This window comes from Neomonachus schauinslandi, chromosome 7, assembly GCF_002201575.2.
Source record: "Neomonachus schauinslandi chromosome 7, ASM220157v2, whole genome shotgun sequence".
NCBI classification, from domain to species: domain Eukaryota; kingdom Metazoa; phylum Chordata; class Mammalia; order Carnivora; family Phocidae; genus Neomonachus; species Neomonachus schauinslandi.
In genome coordinates, this window is record NC_058409.1 from 63,186,638 (window position 1) to 63,207,143 (window position 20,506).

At 37.9% G+C, this 20,506-nt stretch overlaps 1 protein-coding gene and 1 non-coding gene across 2 annotated transcripts; both read left to right on the top strand.

The window, feature by feature from the left end:
* The first annotated feature begins 16,443 nt into the window (after positions 1–16,443).
* On the top strand, positions 16,444–18,854 carry LOC110589106 (cytochrome c oxidase subunit 7C, mitochondrial). Its single transcript, XM_021699517.1, has 3 exons — positions 16,444–16,647; positions 17,592–17,735; positions 18,547–18,854. Exons 1-2 carry the CDS (start codon positions 16,573–16,575, stop codon positions 17,706–17,708), a joined length of 192 nt encoding a protein of 63 aa, XP_021555192.1. The 5' UTR covers positions 16,444–16,572; the 3' UTR covers positions 17,709–17,735; positions 18,547–18,854.
* On the top strand, positions 18,383–18,445 carry LOC123325429. The gene has a single exon (XR_006540433.1). It is a non-coding gene; the product is annotated as a small nucleolar RNA Z39 (small nucleolar RNA).
* Positions 18,855–20,506: the final 1,652 nt, after the last annotated feature.

Here is a 20,506-nt window from a genome sequence, read left to right on the forward strand (position 1 = left end):
ATAAAAAAAAATATTATGAATACAAGAAATTGGATGTACTAGTGAAATACTACGTCTGCATTTGTATTAATAATATGAATGGAGGGGTGCCTGGCTAGTTCAGTTGACAGAACTTGCGACTCTTGATCTTGGGATTGTGAGTTTGAGCCCCACATTGGATATGGAGATTACTTAAAAACAGAATATTAAAATAATAATAGTAACAATAATATGAATGAATATAAACCTTTGACAAATATAAAAGTAAAGCATTTAACCTCTGAAAATTGCTATTTTAAGGATAATAATATTAAAACAAATCCATCAAAATTCAGCGTGGACTTCTATTATGTCAGTCTTCAAAGGTTGGCATCTTCCCTCACACTTTACTGCACCGTCAGTGGGAAGTAGAGTGTTTTTATCAGCTTCTGGAGAAAAGGCAGCATTCTAAACAGGAATAATGGTTGGCACACTTTTTTAAAAATAATGAGCAGCTTATTGCCATTAAGACAAGAAAATTACTATTGCAGACAGTCATCACTTGTAGCTCTAATTGCACGCTTTCTAAAATGTCTGTTTAGGAAAATTACCTCTGGTATATTTGTGGACTACTTTGAGATACATAAATTACAGATTTACAAAATTTTTTCTAGGGAACTAATCAATTGTAGATAAATACGGCTCGATCAACAATTTAAAATACAAAGTACTCAGACATATGTGTGACAGAACTTAACTCAGTGCCTCATTCTAGAAATAACTGTAGAATTTAATGAATGAATGATTTAATGAATGAATTAACAAAATAGTTAAACAACTAGTAGAGAACATTTATAGAGTCAAACCTAGGTACTTTATTAAAGGCTGATTTAGAACTATTTTTTCATTTAAAATGTAAATCTTTATTGTGTCAAAATCTTTCCACCTAGTGTCATCCCTTTTATCTCAGCCACTGCCAACTTGTTCTTTCTTTCAGTGACCACAGCATGTTATGATTACCTTATCACTTATTGAACTTTGTTATAATTATTTATATTTTATGTATTCTACAAGACTGTAACCTACCTTAGAGCCAGGGTCTGTATTCTTAGTAACCGAGCACTATGCCCAATATCTAGCATTGTACCACATTATATGCATTAAAATGTTTTGAATGAATTAATGAACAAGCTCATCTGGAACGGAATGAGCGACTTGGTATAGACACTGGGAGGGTTGAGGAAGGCTGCTCTCAGGATACAACAGAATTTCTTAAAGTGAGGAGACTTTCACCAAGCACTGGATGCCAGGGACCTGGTTTAGGCAACAACAGGCAAAGACATGAAAATTGGAATCTGAAAATTGTTCAGTATGTCAGTAATTTGGTATATCTAAAAACCAAATGCAGAAGGAAACTGGGAACTTAGACACATCTTGCAGTCAGTGCTGTTGGTGCCTGGCTAGATACCCTCCATTTTTCTGGTGTTCCATTGTTATGGCTTAAACTGTGCCTCCCCAAAAGATAGGTTGTTGTCCTGGTACCTGTGATTATGACCTTATTTGGAAATAAGGTCTTTGCAGATGTAATCAAGTTAAAATGAGGCCATTAGGCTGAGCCTACTACAACTGATTTCCTTTTCAAATGAGGGAAAGTTGGGCACACACACACAGGAAGAATGCCATGTGACAACAGAAACACACACAAGAAGACACGCCTGATCCCAAAAGCAATGGCAGCACCTCACTTCCAGATGCCGAATATTGTCCCAGTGATGTACTGATGCATAAAAATCCACCGCAGATTCAGTGGTGTAAACAACTGTTTCATTATGCCCAGGGAAGTTAGATGTACTCCAGGATAAAGTTTCATTATGACATCCATGCAGACCCTGATGTTTAAGAACCACATTGGTGCCTTATGCAAAGTAACTGGGTTTCATTATCAGGGACAGACTACTGGGCTGGGTGGACGAGTAGTCTCACCAATTTGAAAGATCTTTTTGGCTATAGCTTGTATCTCTACATCTATTTCTCTTTTATCCTTAGAAGACAGAATTTAATAATCAGCAAGAAAACCTGAAATCTGCATTGCTGGCAGATAAAACGTGTTCCTACTAACAAAAATCCTGCTTTACTTCCTATAGTTAATTTTTTGCTTCATCTCTCTAGATTATTTTATAGTTCAAAGTTACACACAGTTTAATTAAAATCCAATAAAACATCCATCATTCTTTATGATTTCTGGTACCATTTATGCATACATAGGCAAGAATATTCACAGACAGCAGACTGGGCATTTTTTAATGTGCTAGTAAAAAAAGAAAGAGAATGCTAAAGTAATATTAGCCATTTTCTTTCCTTCGTTAATATTTTTTATTAGTTTTGATATATTCTCTGTAGCATACAATATAAAATAAGCATTTTAGGGGCGCCTGGGTGGCTCAGTCATTGAGCATCTACCTTCTGCTTGGGTCATGATCCCAGGGTCCTGGGATCGAGTCCTGCATCGGGCTCCCTGCTCGGCAGAAAGCCTGCTTCCCCCTCTCCCACTCCCCCTGCTTGTGTTCCTGTTCTTGCTGTCTCTCTCTGTCAAATAAATAAATAAAATCTTTAAAATAAATAAATAAATAAATAAATAAGCATTTTAATTCAATTGGTTAAAAGTATTGACATTGATTAGCATAAATCAAAATTTAGGTAATTAAATGTTGGACATCTTCCGAAACGTTCTCTTCTACCTTCTGGCTGCAGAAGAGTAAACTTCAAAGAAACACTAAAATTACCTCTGTTCTCACTGTGCTACCTAAAACCAGTATACATTTAACGAACATAATGGAATTGATTTTTTAAAGTTATACAATTTGGGAAATTTTTCTTTAGTCCCTTCATGTTTTAATTACTTAATCCATCTCTTTCTTTAAAAAAAGTTACTCATACTTAAGGAAATAAATGTTTTAAATAAACAAAATCTGAGGCTAATAAATAAGATAATAAAATTTCATACTTTATTCTTTCTGTTTCAGCACTGAAGCACCTGTCAGCCTATCATATTTTCAAGTACACAAAACACATCACAGATTTTGTTAATAAAATCTAAGAAGGGGCAAACAGGTTTAAGCAACATCATCCTTTTTTTCTTAGCAACTGAAAATCAACAAACTTAGAAACTGTAGCATTGGTCTCTGATAGACCAACTGTTATTCAAAGAAAAGCTATACCTTGTTATGAAATTTTAGGTAATGCTAGAAACCTTCTATATACTCCCATTTTACAAATAGCTAGTTATGAGTAAGTATCTAAAATTATTGTATCCCATTTAAGAAAAAATAACTGTTTCTTATTGTTTGATTACTTCCTCTTTCAAAATGAATTTTTAGATTTAATTTTTGTTCATTACTTTGTAAATTATGTTTTAAAAATTCATAATATGCTTATTGCTACAGCACCAAAGTGAAGTGAAACGGAGCATTAAGGCTTGCGCCACAATCTATTTCCTTGGGTCAGTTATCTGTATATTTCACAAGGAAAAGACTTGACCTAAATCCTATAATTCATTGTGGTTACTTTTTGATATTTGAAGATTATTCCATTATTTCCTTAAAATCATCCTGTATACTATAACCAAGCTTAATATAAACTACACATTATTAAAGATATGCTACAGCATTTTCTTGAAAAATTGATTTTAAATTTTTGCATTTGTTTTTTCTGGCATATCCAAATTTTCCTTATATTATTTATGTTCTTAACTGCCACATTAATAAAGTCACATACCATTATACTACTATAACATTATGTACTACACACACAAATAGAATCACTAATACAAAAAAAGTGCTAAAATTGTAAATTTTAGCATGGATGCCTTAAATTTGTCTTTGAAATTATATTTGTACACTAATATGTTTGAAAGGGATAAAATGATTTAATATTGCCAGAAACGATGAAATTTTGTGAAAAAGTAATAAAATAGAGCATGTTTTCTTATATTTTCAAGTTGAACATACCTTTCTACCAATATGGAAGAATTGAAACTTTAAAAAAAATTATTATTGAATATGCTAATTTCAAATGCCACAAAAAGTTATAATCTAAGATACAGTATGTAAATTATATAGTTGCACACATGCCCGGGAAAGAAACTTATGTAGACACTTCTATGACTTCATAAAATGTACATGGTACAGAAATCACCTGAATATTTTAAATTTTGTCCAACAAAACAAACACAAAGAATCTTCCTCTTCTTCATGTTGTCTGAAATTCTCTGTAAAAGCATCATTTCTTTTACTTAGACTTTGATTCTTGCTAACTTGCAAAGTCTTCCGAGACATTAGCACTCCAATATAATGTCAACTGTTTCTATATTTAAAAGATATTAATTTTAGGGGCATCTGGGTGGCTCAGTCAGTTAAGTGGCTGCCTTCGGCTCAGGTCATGATCCCAGGGTCCTGGGATGGAGCGCCACGTCAGGCTCCCTGCTCAGTGGGGAGTCTGCTTCTCTCTCCCTCTGCCATTCCCCTGCTTGTGCTCTCTCTCTTAAATAAATAAATAAAATCTTTAAAAAAAAAATCTTTAAAAAAAAATCTTTAAAATCTTTTTTTTAAAAAAAGATACTAATTTTAGATCTCATAAAAGCCCATTTTTCCCAGAGAGAGTGTGTTTCTTGAGTCCTGGAGAGGAACATGCAGAAGAGAAGAGTCACAGTGTGGTAGAACAGGAGTAGAGCTCAGAAACTAAAATACTGGGGCGCGTGGGTGGCTCAGGAGGTTAAGTGTCTGCGGTCAAGGAGTCCCAGGATTGAGCCCTGCATGGGGCTCCCTGCTCAGTGGGGTGTCTGCTTCTCCCTCTCTCTCTCTCTTTCTCAAAGAAATAAATAAAATTAAAAAAAAAAACAAGCACTGAAAGACTAAGGGCACCATTTTTCTATCTAAGAGTTGTGTTAGGGTACTGTGCTCATACAAAACTGGGTGGGACCTTGAAATCAGAAGTGAGAAAATCTAGTGTAAAGTTTTTAACTTTCTTAGAGCAATGCAGAGGGAATGTTTTCTTTTCATCCTTCCACTTGGACCCAGAAATAACCAGCTATTGTCGGCCTTAAGATACCCCTTAAAACAGTCAGCGCTGTAATACTGAGCAGTTCTGTGTGCATGGATGAGGAAAAGAGTATTCAGCCTGGTGTCTAGACCCTTCCTGCTTCTACATATTTAAAACATTCTGTTTTTTTTTTTTTTCTTTCCACCCTATTCTGTTAAATGCTGAGACCCTTGAAAAGAGAGAAAAAAAGGTTCAAAGACAATTCTCAGATTCTAGACTGGAATGAACAGAAAATGAAATGACATCAATGAAAAGAAAATTGGGAGGAAGAGTAGATTTGTGGTGCAGGATGGAGTTGCACCAACATAACACGTTCACTTTTACACACACTCTCTGAGGTGCTGTTATGACTTCATAGGGGAGCTTATTAAAACTCTCTAATGATGGCAGCATTGACAGAAGTCAGGTTAAGTACAGAAGGTGGAGGGCATTGCTTTCAAAAAGAAGATGACTAGTTTGGCATCTAAGAGGGAAAGAAATGAGAACTTTTTCTCCTATTATCATTATCAAATCACCTTCTCAGACCTTTTTAGTTTTCATGATTCAAACTTTGGAATCTAGCATATTATTTTCCTGATATATTTTAATTTGGCATCCTTAATCTTTAACTCCTGTTTTTGTCATTTCTTTCCTAGAATTACAAATCATTTAAAGTTGCAAAGTGATTTTTTAACATTGGATCTGTATATTTCCACCAAATTCTCATGGTTCACATGAGAAAGAGAGAAAAGGAAAAATCTTGTCCAGAACAAAATTATGCAGTTATGTATATGTTATCATTTGTCATCTTGTCTGTTGATCTAACCACTCTCTTTAATCCCTAGCTGCTTCCAGGAATCAAACCCCTACCCCCAACATTTCCTAAGTAATCTTGCCTTCTAGAAAGTTCTTGGATTGTGAATTTAAGTCAAATTCTTATATCTGTTCCTAATGTGTATCTAAGCCTTTGTCTCTAAGTTTAGAATCAAAGATTTTACTTTCCTTTTGAGAATGATAGGAAAGTACTAGGATTTTCTTATTCCCCTGTAGTCAGGTTTGGCTACTTCCCCAATATATGCACAAGATTGCTCTGAGAAGTGGATATAATTCACATCAGTTATTTCATTTCACATAATAAAAACCTGTGTCCTGGGAAAATAACTTTTAATTCATCACCTGTTTTTTATTAACCATAAATTACCTTTAACTCTACCCTCTCCTATCATGTCCTTCCTTCAGGATAGGATTTCTACAGCAGGAATGCAAAGAGAAAGAGGGAAAAAGAAAAACACCTCCAATTTCAGCTTATGAGTTTCTGAAAAGACTTTGGAAAATACCAGGTGTACTCAACAATAGGTTGAGTACTAGGGATTTTGGATCTTGCGTCCCTGAATACTGAGTGTCAAAAGCCACATTAATGCTGAGAGCTGTGGGATAAGAATACAAAATTCAGACTTGTTCAGCAATAACTTCAAAACTTGTCCAAGTTGATAATAACCTATACATCTACAAGTAACACAGTGATAATAATAATAACCTACACTTCAATAGTCCTCACACTCAAGGTTTCTTGCATGATTCAGGTTATTCTCACAATAAATGAACGATACTCTGATGTCCTTATTCGGTAAGAGAGGTGTTCTCGCTCACATTTTAAGTTTATATTCTCTTTTTAACAATTACGTCATTTATCTTTAATGAACTGTAGTAGGTGTTTTGCATCCAGCGCTCTGTTTACTTTTGTTAGTCAAAAAGTGCATGAGGCCTGAGTACAGAGTGCCGTAGCTCTTTTCGACAAGGACAGTGAGAAAACTAGGAAACTATCAGAGATAGAATGTCTGGGGTTTTTCCTTCAGAGGATGGTCTTCCTCGTGGCACCAGTCAAGAAAGAAATTCCTTCCCAGTGAAATGATGATGGAATTTCCTAAGGAACTGATTTCTTTTAAATCTTACATGAAAAGCTGGGAAATGTGAGATCAGTGACCCAAGAGGCCAGGAGGGTAGGAGTGCCTGGACGGCCTGGGTGTCTTGACAGGGTATCTTTGGGACATATGAGCACAGATTTTGCAACCTTAATACAAAAGCTGATATACAAACAGAGGAAGGGCAGCAAGTATGAGGAAGGTAGGAGTGATCCCACAAGAAGGAAAAATAGCAGGGCAAACAGTGGTATGGCAGTAATAATAACAGCTGCTATGTATTGAGCATTGCTACTTGCCGGATACAGTGCTAAGCACACTTGTCCAAAACTAATTGTCTATTTTAAAGGTAGAGCTAAGGAAAGGTTCATTACCTTCTAAATGAATGGCTCTCGGAGAACACAGATTCACAGGATAGGAATAAAACAAAAGCAAGCTTTAATATCACCTCCCATCTGCCCTCGATGCAGTGGGCAACAGAGGGGAGGATCAGTGGAAGCTTATACATGTTCAACACTATACGCAGTGGGTAGCACATACTGCTGACGGAAAAGGGAGTGGGCGCTCAGCCAGCAGACCGCGTGATGCTAAGGCAGTTGGCCCTTCCCTTGTTGAGAAGGGTGAGTCATTGCAGTTGTCCAGATGGATCTCAGCAAGTGCAGAAGGATTGGCTCAGACCAAGTGTATGTCCTGTTGACTCATACAGCTGTGAGGAGATAGCCATAGGGCAGTGGTTTCCAACCCAGAACGATTTTGCCAGCAGAGGGGACTTTTGGTAACATCTGGAGACAAATTTGGTTGTCACAACTTGGGAGGGGAAGGGCTACTAGCATCTAGTGGGTAGATGCCAGAAATGTAGCTAAGCATCCTATAATGTGCAGGCCATTACCCTCAACAAAGAAGTATCTAGCCCATAATGTAAATGGTCCTCTGTTGAAAAAACCTTGCACTAGAGCCAAATTACATAGGACTGAGTGCAGTTTTGACTCTAATTAAGAATATCCAGGCATCAAAGGTTAGGATGCTCAGAGGCAATTATTAAGTCAATCCTCTTACAGTATTATTATGTTGCTAAAAGTAAATTATGAGTAATTGAAATGTTCTATATCTTAATTGTGGCATTGGTTAACAAGTGTATACAGTTGTCAAACTCATTGAACAGTCTGCTCAAAATTGACATGTTTTATTGCACATTACTAAGGTCTCAATAATGTGGGTTTTAAATCATAATCTCACACTCAAACAAAGTATTTGTATTTAAATTGAAACTGCCACATAATTTGTCCATTGTTTCCACCAACATTTCAAGGAGTGTCTCTATGGAGGAGTCTTAGGATGGATACATAAGGGATAAGAAAAAAAACAAAACTCGCTGCCCTCAGAGAGCTTACATTCTAGTAGAGCATTAACTTCTTTGTATTTCAGACCTATATACTTCAAGCCATTGAGAAAGTTAATTAAAAAGTAACATATGGAGAGTCACAGGGAATTTGCTAATACAACACTTTGAAGCAGCAAATATTTCAATTAACCCTTCTTGTAGCCCTCTAAAGTAGGTAACATTATTGCCCATTAGAAAGATGAGAAAAGGTCATGCAGCTCGCCCAGAGCTAAATGATTAGGGTAGACTATGAATTTGAATCCCTGTCAGTCTGATTCTGAGTGATAATATATTGCCTGGAGTGTGCAACTCTGGGGAAATGTGCAAGAACAAGAAATTATAGAACAATTATGACAATTTACAACCACTTTAGCAAAGTTCCAAGAGTATATATAACCCGTGGAAATTGAATTCTTATAGAGGCACTCTACAGGATTTCAGCAAGAAATCAGGTCTCTGGAGAGGGGATGCTATGTGCTCAACCAAACCATTTCTGATTTCCTCTAGGGCACACAGACATCTCAACTCCTCAGACTCCCTGCATCTAGATGGTAGCACATGATTGATTCAGATAATAGCATTTGGGTACAAGCAGTGCATGCCACCTACTGAACAACCCTGTGGAGCCTCTACTTTCTCTTTCTTAGCATGGTCACAGGCAGGGTCAATCCAGAGGATTGAGTGGAGCACAAGAGGATGATGACACTTGAATTACCATGTGGAAGATCACGTGCTGAACATTTGATTCAGACTGTCATATAGTGAGAAAAAAAAACTGTATTAAGCCATTAAAATTTTGGGATCATTTATTATGTTAGCTAGCTTTAATTACCTTATCTAGCCCAGGCGGCATAAAGCACAGAAGAGAAAAACTGATAGAGTAAGTAATACTATAACAACTTGGTATGTGAGAAAAATTTATGATTAGTTTATTTACATGCTGATATTATTCCAGAAGACATTTGAGGTATAGAACAAAGACACATACTATATAACAAGATAAAATAAATTTAAAATTGGGGAGGAAAGTGAAACAAGGGAAAATAAATTTAGGAAAGAAGATGGAGCCGGGAGTGAAGTAAGCATAATAGATCCATTGTCTTCCCTAAAGGTGGGTCACACATTTGGCTCTAAGCATCCTAGGAACCAGTATAAGGAGAAAATTACAATGAAGTCTGTTATTCCCAGTACTCATAAGGCAAAAGCAAATCAGCTACCCAGGAGAAGCATGTTTATTCTAGTTCTAAGACCAGAGAAAAATTTGTCCTGTGGGTCCTCATAAAAATGACAATGTGAAATATATTGAGACACATCCTCAAAGGAAAAAAAAAATCTCCACAGTAAACCCTGCAATGAGATTCATAAGTCTAAAATCCCTTAGTACAAAGTGGTAAGAAGATACTGAGCACAACTCACATTCAATGATACAGTTTTAGAATGCTGTTCAGTGAGGGTCTAACTTAAATTGAGAGATGTGAAGAGAACTGGAAATTAAACCTAACCCACTTTGTATAATAATTTTATAATTAGTTGAAATGTTTAAAAGAACTGCTTGGTGAGTTCAGGAACAGTTTATTCAAACTGCATAAATATCCTCAAGAAATACACATTTTTCTTAATTGTGAGTTCAAACTGAAAAGCCAAATACAAAGGGAGCCTGGGTAGCTCGGATGGTTAAGCGTCTGCCTTCAGCTCGGGTCATGATCCCCAGGGTCCTGGGATCGAGCCCCACATCGGGCTCTCTGCTCGGCGGGAAACCTCCTTCTCCCTCTCCCACTCCCCCTGGTTGTGTTCCCTCTCTCACTGTCTCTCTCTGTGGCAAATAAATAAATAAAATCTAAAAAAAAAAAAGCCAAATACAAAAATTCTTACAGCATAAACGGACACATCTTGATGGACTGTATTAACCATATAGTTGCCAGCCCCTTGTCTAGAGGAACAGAGTGACTTTGATCTGATATCTGCAATCTCACCTGAATGGTCAAAATAGAGCAGCAGCTTATATGCATTGATCAGCAGTAATGGGCCTGGTTATAAATCAAGATTTCCAGATGGTCCTTATTTGCACAATTCTTTACAATCACCACATGTAATACAACAAAGTTGGTTCTACTGTCATGTATCTTGTCTATTTTCTTCTACTCTAACAAAAAAAGGATTTCTTTTTAGAATGATGCACCAAATTGATTTTCAAAATCCCCTTCCTCATTTAAATTATATTTCCCTAAAATAAGTAAATAAAATTATTTAATCACTTAGTATCTTAGTTATAGAAACAACCAAGAGATGCCATGGGGAATTTAAAGAAACCTGTTCAAAGCAATAATAACAAGTTCCATTGCAAGTTAAGTCAGGATAGAGATTGAACATAAATATAACTACAATCAGTGATTTTCAAATTAAGAAGTGTTAGTTTCTGTATTTATCTTGTAAAAATGTATCTACCTATACTTGGCGATTCTCAATGACAATTATATTACGTTGAAGGGTTGCAGGGTTCTTGTCTCACAGAGTCAAAGAATGAATCGCGCTGACAAAAGGGTGAAGTGAAAGTTTATTAAGTGAAGGTGAGAACAGAAAGGAAAGAAAAGGAGCTCTCTAGAGTGAGAGGGGTACCAAAAGGGTTGCCATTGAGGGCTTTTATGGTCGGTCTTTTATAGAAAACTGACCAGAGAACTTGGTAAATATCTTGTCTATAACATTTAAGACAAACAAGGTGCATTTGTAAATATGAAAATGTCTTGTCTATTTAGAACAAACAAGGTGGATTTGTCTATAACATTTCTCCACATCTGGGATTTCAGGGAGCCTGGTTGCATAGCCCACTGCGTGACCCTAGTCACGTCGCCCCCTACCTGTTTCTTCCTACCTAGCCTCGGCTGTCCCTTACTCACTGTGAGTGAATCTATCCAAAAAATGAACCGTTTTTAAACCTACAATAAAATTGGAATAAGAAACATGAAATACTTTTAAGGAAAAAAATGGTATTCAAAAGTAATGAAACAAAAGGAAGAGTAAAATATACAGCTCAATCAAGTAAGCATTTTTTTGGCAGAACTTTTTCATCCAGTTGGTCATCACTAAATCATTCAGAAGGTTGGCAGAATATTTTCCAACCCTCATTGCCACAGTTGAATTACATTTTGTCTTTTCCTAAAACGAGGTGTTTTTTTCCCCCTACAAATGTAAAATTTCCAATAAAAGCTAACACAGAGTTCTGACTTTAATTCTGCAGTATGAGAAATTCTAAAAACTTAAGAACAAAAGAAACATATTAACTTGAGTTTTTCAATGTAGGACAGAAACATAATTTCTTCACTAAACAATCTATTTCTAAATAAACTCTAACCTAGTTCTTAAAATCCTATATAGTAGCTATTGAGAGAAATGACAAATATTGTACTTTAATTTTTAGAAATACTGTTCTATATAATGTAATTTCAGTCTCCAAAGACTCCTGTGGGCTTAGAAAGTACACTGCTCACTCTATGATATACACCCTACTCACTACTTAAAATAATTGGATTGTATTTTTAAAATATAACTTTGGAGTAAACTCCATGTCCCTAAAGATGCTTTCTATTTTGTACCAATATGTGAAATGTCTCATTTCTCTTGAAATTCATTTTATAGCAGAAGAGTATCATACTGAATCAAAAGTTTCTCTAGGATGATTCACATTTTTCTTGCCAACTATTATGACCGGATTTAGATTGTTAGGCTATATGTATAAGACACTGAATGATACCAGTTCCAGGTTTGTACTCCTGTATAACAAACTGCCCCCAAATTTAGCAGCTTAAAACAATCATTTATTATTTTCTCTTGTAGTTCTGGAGGACGATGGGTTCAGCTGGGTAATCCTTGTTTAACATAACTCATAAAACTGTAGGCAAATCACGACCATAGCTGGAGTCACCTGAAGGCTTCTTTACTCATATATCTGGTGCCCAGGCTGAGATATGGCCAGAAGCGCTAGGGGCTGATCTGGCCTATTTTTCCTCCTCATCTTCCCTGCCTTTCCCTCATGTGGCTTCTCTAAATGGTTAGCTTGCGCTCCCTTATAGTCCTGGTACTCTCGGGGTAGTTAGACTTCTTATATGGTGGCTGACTTCTCTCAAGAAAACATTCCAAGTTGCCTGAATGGAAACTGCAAGGCTTTTGATAAGCCAGACTCAGAAGACTCAGAAGGTTATTCTGTTGCATTCTATTGGTCAAGCAGGTCACTAAGGTCAAGAGGAGGGGACTTAGATCCCACCTCTCAAAGGGAAGAGTTACAAAGATATTGTGGCCATCTTCAAATTACCACAATACCTGTTCAAAAATGGAAGATTGCCAAATTTCTTCGAACTTTTTCTTCGCTCCATAGCGAATTTCAAGAGATTGAGATTAGTTTAAAACTCCTAAACTCAGGGTATGTTAGTTATTTAACTAATTTATTAATTAGTTACTAATTAGCAATTAAGAAAAATAATATGGGGTGCCTGGGTGGCTCAGATGGTTAAGCGTCTGCCTTCGGCTCAGGTCATGATCCCAGGGTCCTGGGATCGAGTCCTGCATCGGGCTCTCTGCTCTTTGGGAGCCTGCTTCTCCCTCTGCCTCTCTCTCTCTCTCTGTCTCTCATGAATAAATAAATAAAATCTTAAAAAAAAAAAGAAAGAAAAATAATATGGAAACGAATATGAAATTTTCCCTAGTACTCAGTTTGCTTTATGACAACAACACTTTTAAATAATTATCAAGAATGTGTTCTGCGGGTGGTATCTAGCCATTAATAAAAAGGTGAGTAATCATGGAAGGATTAAGGGATCTCTGCAACTTTCTTTTCTTTCGCGGGGCTTGATCCCAGGACCATGAGATCATAACCTGAGCCCAGGTCGATGCTTAACCTACTGAGCCATCCAGGTTCTCTTCTCATCAACTTTCAGTCACATTCCTATTTACCTTCTAAGTTATCAGGAGCATCAGAAAGCTATAGAGTGCATTTCTGAGGATATTAGCACTCCCCGAATTATGCCAACTGCTACATCACCATCAAGGGGAACCACTCTGCTTCCCGGACTCTAAGTAGCATTGACTGGGGCCACTCCCTGATATTCAGCTGGCAGCTGGACTGAGCTGGGGGGTCCAAGATAGCTTCACTCACATGCCTGACACCTGAGCTGACCTCCACTTCCTTTTGGTGGACTCCTGGGGACTCTCCAGGAAGCCTCTCCAGCAGAGTAGGCAAACTTCTTACATGAATACTCAGGGTTCCAAGGGCAAATGTTCCAAAAGACAGGAAAGGCAGCTGCCAGTTTAAGACATGGGCAGGACACTGGCACAGCATCACTTAAAACAAATTCTCTTGCTCAAAACAGTCAGAGAGTCCACCTACATTTGGCGAGAGAAGGCACAAACTCTGTATCTTGATAAAGGGATTTGCAGCTATCTTTAATTTGTCACAGGGCCCATGGGGAGACTGACAGTTCTGAGGTCATATGCTAGACTCTATCCTGGCCTTCCCTTTGGAGTTAGCTGAAAGCCAGATACACAGAGGAGACTCAAATAATGTGAACTAGAAGTTACAATGAACCAAATATACAGGAGATATTGAGTAAGGAAAGAGTTAAGGTTTAGGCAAGGAGAGATTGGGGGGTGGGGGGTGCGGTTTGCTGACTAGGCTCTGAAACTATTCCTGCTGGCAGAAGCACTAAGACAGAGTGAACAAGAGATAAAGGAATAGACCAGACCACCTGGCCCTGGATGTTAGGGAGTATTTTTCTTTGGTGGCTACATTATAATCACAGAAAATGACCAGACCAAAGAAGTAAGTTATTAAGGGTGTGGTGTTATCAACAGTCCCTGTTCAAACCAAGATGGCACAAGAATCTTAAGGCAACAAGCTTCCGGGTCACGTTTTCAATAAAAGACTGGCCCCAAAATCCCTCAGTGGCAACCCATTTGGGACTCCTCTCACTCTAGAGAGCTTTCACTTTCCTTTCTGTTCTCACCTTCACTTAATAAACTTTCACTTCCGGTCACCCTTTTGTGTCCACGAGATTCATTCTTTGACTCCGTGAGACGAGAACCCTGCAATCTTGCAAAAATATTATTTACATTAGACTGAAAAGGACAATCCAGAAATACTAAATGTGAAAAGGTTTCCCAGTTATAGTTAAATCAAAATCCAATACATAAAAGCCTTGAGAGACATTTAAGAAAACTTAATGTCGTGTATCCTCTATTAGGAGGAGAGCACCAACTATAACGCATTACATGCATCTCTACTCTAGTCCTGGTACTCTACAGTACTTGTAGAAATGAAGTTACTTGTAGAATGTTACTTGTAGAAGTTACTTGTAGAAGTTACTTGTAGAAATGAAACTTTTAAATTTTTTAAAGTGGGTTGGAGATGGAGAAGCATGACTTTTCTCTTTCAAAAGCTAAATAAGATTAAAGCATATATACCCAGTTTTCAAAGCAGGACTTCGTTTACTGCTGCTGTATAAATGAGCCCATCTGAGGCAATATATGCTCTCCCACAGATGAGTAACATAAGTTAGCAGGGCCCTTCACAATCTAATACCACTTTCCCAGCCTTATGTATCACTGGTTTCTTCCTAATTCCCACTAGTCAAAGATCACCAGGAACACACTTATAATTAAACAAGCTGGGCTTATTACTCACTGCATTAAGGGAGACCAAATACCGTGAGGAACCATGGGCATCTCAGCAAAAAAGATGTCAACACTTACAAGATTTGGGCTTGTTTTCTGTTACTTTGTCTATTTTCTAAATTTCACTTGGAAGAAAGACTAATCCAAGGTTAAGGTGGTAATTGGTAAAGAGGCAGAATTCAGACTGGATATGGTGATATTTGGTCATTTTTGTTACTTGACAATGTTCATGTTTTGTCTATGTTCAGAGATGATAAAGGAGTGATCTTACTCTTTTTTTATATTTATTTTTTTTAAAAAGATTTTATTTATTTATTTGACAGAGAGAGACACAGCGAGAGAGGGAACACAAGCAGGGGGTAGTGGGAGAGGGAGAAACAGGCTTCCTGCAGAACAGAGAGCCTGATGTGGGGATCCACCCCAGAACCCCAGGATCAGGACCCCGGGATCATGACCTGAGACGAAGGCAGACGCTTAATGACTGAGCCACCCAGACACCCAATCTTACTCTTTTCTTGATCCATCTCTGACAGAGAGTAACTTTGTCTGAGCTGATACTCTGTGAAATTGTTTACATACACAACACCAATTCCCAGTCCAGGCTAACTCCAGATGTAAGAGACTGCTTTTCTCTTTCACACTCGAATATGTCATACCCATACCAGCCTTGAGTTTGCTCTGCCCTGTCTCTAATTCTAATCTATTCAGTGACCTATATTTTCAGGAATCCTTCCCTTAGCACTTCAACTCGGTTTTCTGACATCCTTTTTTTTTTTTTTTTTTTTTTTTTAAGTTTTTTTTTATTTATTTGAGAGAGAGAGAATGAGAGACAGCATGAGAGGGAGGAGGGTCAGAGGGAGAAGCAGACTCCCTGCGGAGCAGGGAGCCCGATGCGGGACTCCATCCTGGGACTCCAGGATCATGACCTGAGCCGAAGGCAGTCGGCTTAACCAACTGAGCCACCCAGGCGCCCTTTCTGACATCCTTTGTACTGCTTATTTTTTGGTTAGTTGCGTTTATGCTTTGTTTCCTCGGATAAGATCACAGCATACGTCTCTCTCAGCGCTGGCAGAGTACTGCAAATTACAGATAGAGAGGATCGCCAAAAAAGAAAAGGGAAAGGCTTATTTCTGTGTTTCATAAACTCGGTGAAACTGCCTCACTAAATTCAGTAAAATCGTTCTGGAATCTGGTCCCAAAAATCCTGACAAGAATTCAGGTTTGAATAAATCACTGTGGGTAAGAAACGCGGTAGGTTCTTGTCCTTCCAGACCCCCAACACACACCCCCCGCTACCGCTCCCCTCGCTGCCCCCTCCACTGTCCAGGTCGCCGGTCAGACTACATTTCCCATAACCCTTCAGAGTCGACAAGGCTGTGTGACGTTCTAAACTACAATTCCCACAATCCTCGGGATCCTCCATCTTGTCTCATTTTCCGCGGTCGCTCCCCATTTCCCATCTTCCCTTTCGGCTCCTACACGCCGAGGGACAAGGTCGTGAGAAGAGGAGGACTTGGTGGTGCTGCCATTTCTACGGTCTTAGGGCTCTGCCCGTTTCGCAGAACTTCCAACAGCGCCATGTTGGGACAGAGCATCCGGAGGTTCACAACCTCTGTGGTCCGTAGGAGCCACTATGAGGAAGGCCCAGGGAAGGTTAGTGTGTAAAGGGCCCAGCTTTGTTGGGGGAGGGGACACTTGGCTGCTACTAGCTGTACTCCCACGGCCTCCTGTGGACCGTGGAGAGGGAGATGGGAAGCCGAAAATGGGAGTTGGGTCGTCGAGTGGCGTTTCAGTTCCCCCTGGAACCAGGGCCAAAGCTCAGGACCCTGGCCGCGCGCCGTCGCTGTGGAAAGGAATGAGTAGGAAGAGCCGTGGGCCCTACCTCGCCTTAGTGCTCCCCTCGGGTCCTTGAGGCCAAGGCTGCAGATATTTGTGGCTTAGAGCTGAACTAGAGGTCACCGGACTCGGAGTGAAGGTCGTTGGAAACAAGTGAGGATGTGAGGCCTATAGCTGTGGGTCGAGTCTTCTCTAACTAGTTGACTGAATAAGAAGTATTAAACCTCTTCAGTTGAGGTTGGGTTTAGCTTCAGGTATAAATAGATTAAATCGAGTAATTAGTAGTAAGTACTCCAGTGGCCGAGGCCTAGTAGTAAAGGGCTGAGAAAAGGTTTACGTGGTAGGGCTTCTTGGTTGTGAAAAAGTCGAACTTCGTAATGCAGTTAACATTGCCGTGTGCTTTATTAGGTGGCTAGTTTCTAAGATCGTAAACTACAGCAGTGCATTCTATTTATAACTCCCTTGGAGAATAAAATTTTTCGATTTTCTAAAATAAAACTTAGCACTGTGTTACACCTGACTTACTAAGACCACAGCCTGGTGCTCAGTAAAGCCAGTTACTTTTTACCATATAGTGTTAAGTGTGATGAAGATCATGGGCTGTAAAACATAATGTTTAAAGAGATGGTATGATATATGGCCTACATAACCTGATTATGTAAAAAAAAAAAAACCTACTATCCCCTGTGTACTTACATAATCTATAAAATCAGATGATTTTGAAGTTCCATTTTTGTTGCTTGCTTTTTTTCCCCCAACAGAATTTGCCATTTTCAGTGGAAAACAAGTGGCGATTACTACTTATGATGACTTTGTACTTGGGATCTGGATTTGCTGCACCTTTTTTTATAGTAAGACATCAGCTGCTTAAGAAATAAGGATGTTTTAATTAATTCATCAAACAGGTAATTAATGGATTTCTAATCTTTCCAAAGCAATGTTTTCTCTTACATTTCTTTCTTCCTCCCCTCCCCCGCCCCCAATCACACAGTGTGTAGGGCTGATTCCTGAAGTTAGTGTAGATGCGGCATTGGTGGAGACAGGTTGATAAACCTATAAACAGATGTTTCTTTGTCTGAAAGCCAGTTTTTATTGGATACTACTGTTTGTCAGGCACACTTCACATTAATAATCTCATTTCGTTACCTAGCAAGCCTATGAGGTAGGTGGGAGACTTAACCCAATCTAAGACAAAAAGATGTTAAGTTGCCCAATATCCCATAGCTAGTGATGGTGGACCAGAATTTATACCCAGTCTTGTTCCAGAGTTCACACTCCTAACCAGATAGAGTTCTGGTTAGACTGTCTTGAGGGCAGTATACGTTGTATATGCCGAAACCAATCTTGTGTGTTGGAAGGTTAGCAGATACTTTGTGTGAGAAGAAAAGATGTATTTAGCTTAATTGTAATCAAAATTTTCCTCAAAGCAACATTACGGGGAGCTCTGTGGGCTGATTAGGATAAATTCCAAAAATACCTTTAGGAAGAAAAGACTTTGTCTTAAAAATAAGGGAAATGATTTACCCAAGCGATCCACAATGGAAAGACTTTGGTGCATATGATGAAGCAAATCAGTATGAATAAAGTCATGATACTGTAAACGCTTTCTGATGTACCAGTCATAAACTGATAAACAGTATGTTAATGAAACTATATGATTTCTTTTTAATGAATGAGACATTTTAAATGCCAATAACTTTTTGTCTTTATTTGCAGATGTGAAAAGGAACATTTTAAGAGGTGCAGTCTCTTTCAAAAATGGATCAAACTCTTGTTTTCAACATACTCAATATGTTTGTAAATAAACTTATGGCATGACTCCTTAATGCCTCTTCTCTGAAACGTGGAATGTAATAGTTGTGCTTACTGTTTTATTTGGGAAATATTCCAGGATTAGTTTGTTTGGTCAAATTAGTGTGTGATTGAGCCTGTTTCTTGTTTTTAGATTTTGAGGTTTTATTTAATTTTTGATTACTAGGTCAAGACCTTGTTGGTAATTTATGTTATTAAAAATGCAAACTTGACTTTGTTGTCCCATAGTAATTTTTTTAATTGAAAGGAAGTGTACTTTTAGTTTTCCTTACTTTGAAGCAGTGAAATTGTTTTTCTTCATAAGTGATAATTAATCATGAGGAAAACCAGTAGTGTATACAGTGAAATCCGAGAGCTTTTTTTTTCCCTCCAGATCTGTGATCTAAAACTAAAATTTTGCCTTGATAAATTTGCTGTTAACCAATACTAGTCTTGTTTAGACTAAATAAAAGTAGAATATATGAAATGAAATAGCATGTAAGTCAGAATATGGAAATATTACAAGTTTATTCTGGAATTTTAGTAGAAATGGACTAAAAGATGGCTCTGATTAGTAATTGTATCTGAATCAAATTCATATTATGTATAGTGAAATACTGCTAGCTACATAAAGTGTAATGACTTAGTTCCTAGGGCTTTGTATTGGGGCAGGAAAAAAGGTAGTTGCTGAATGTTTTAGTCCTAGTTCGGTCACTTTGGGAATACCACACTGATGTTAGAAGAACACTGTAAAGCAGAGTTGGTAAACTGGTGGTCTGTTTGAGTGCTAGACTTTTTGGTGATTAGGGGAGTTGTAGTTTTTAAACCAATATTTAAAAACTAGAGTAGTTACAAGAAAGTCTCTGGATTCTTGAAAAGTTGCTCTGGGTGGTTCTACATCCTTTCATAGAACAAAACCACTGCCTAAACTAGTCTTCACCATAACATTAGATTTCCTGTGTACTCCTAATGTTAAACTCCTGATTTGCTGGAACCTTAAGGAAAAAACAACTCTTTTTTTCTCAGTTTGTGTGACCGGGCCTATCTTGACAGTCTTCGATAACCATGTGATAACTACTAAAATATGGATATATATTTAAATTTTTATGACTGCCCAGCTTATTCCCTTACTTGCATGTCTTTTTTTTTTTTATTATCCATTGATGCGTCAGATGTCATCCTGTGTTTATGGAACATTAAGGCTTTCTACCTTTGGGAAGGTGAAAACAGGAGTTCAGTGTTCATAAAATGATTTCAAATTCTTGGTTCAAATCTCTGCTATTAAATTACAAACTTAGCTGTCCTTGTTTTCTTGGAGGAAATGGGAATAGAACCTATCTTGTATTGTTTCGGATTCAGTAAGCTATATAAAAACATTTTAGTTTCTGGCAAGTCTTAAATGATTTTTTTTCTGAAGTAAAATACATCATGAATCAAATGTTACCATTAGCAGCAAGGTCTAGGTAGAAAACATCTGACTTACTAGATTTGTCTTCCTCAGTTAAAGTATTCAAGGATTTTCATGAATGGAGAAAAAAACACTTGCCTGTCCTGGGAGAGGAGCACAAATTGCCCCATCATAAAAAAGTTTCAGCTAGCTGGGTCTTAGTGCATAAGTATATTGAGTAGTAGAGGCCAGACAACTGTTTAGTTTCTGTGTTTGGGTTCTCCAGAGAAACAACCAACTGGTTACGTATATGGACAGATTTGTTTTAAGGAATTAGCTCGTGTGGTTGTGGCGGTATGACAGGTCCAAAATGTGATAGGGGTAGTGCTGAAGGCTGGAGACCCAGGGAAGAATTGCTCTTCCAGTCCAAAGCTGTGTGTTGGCAGAATTTCCTCTTCGGGGGGTGCCTAGCTGGCTCAGTCAGTACAGTATGCATGC

Bases quoted from the DNA above. Each gene is read 5' to 3' on its own strand.
- LOC110589106 (XM_021699517.1), top strand. From the start codon at position 16,573: ATGTTGGGACAGAGCATCCGGAGGTTCACAACCTCTGTGGTCCGTAGG. The intron at 16,648-17,591 runs GTTAGTGTGTAA...TTCCCCCAACAG, and splicing joins ATGAGGAAGGCCCAGGGAAG to AATTTGCCATTTTCAGTGGA.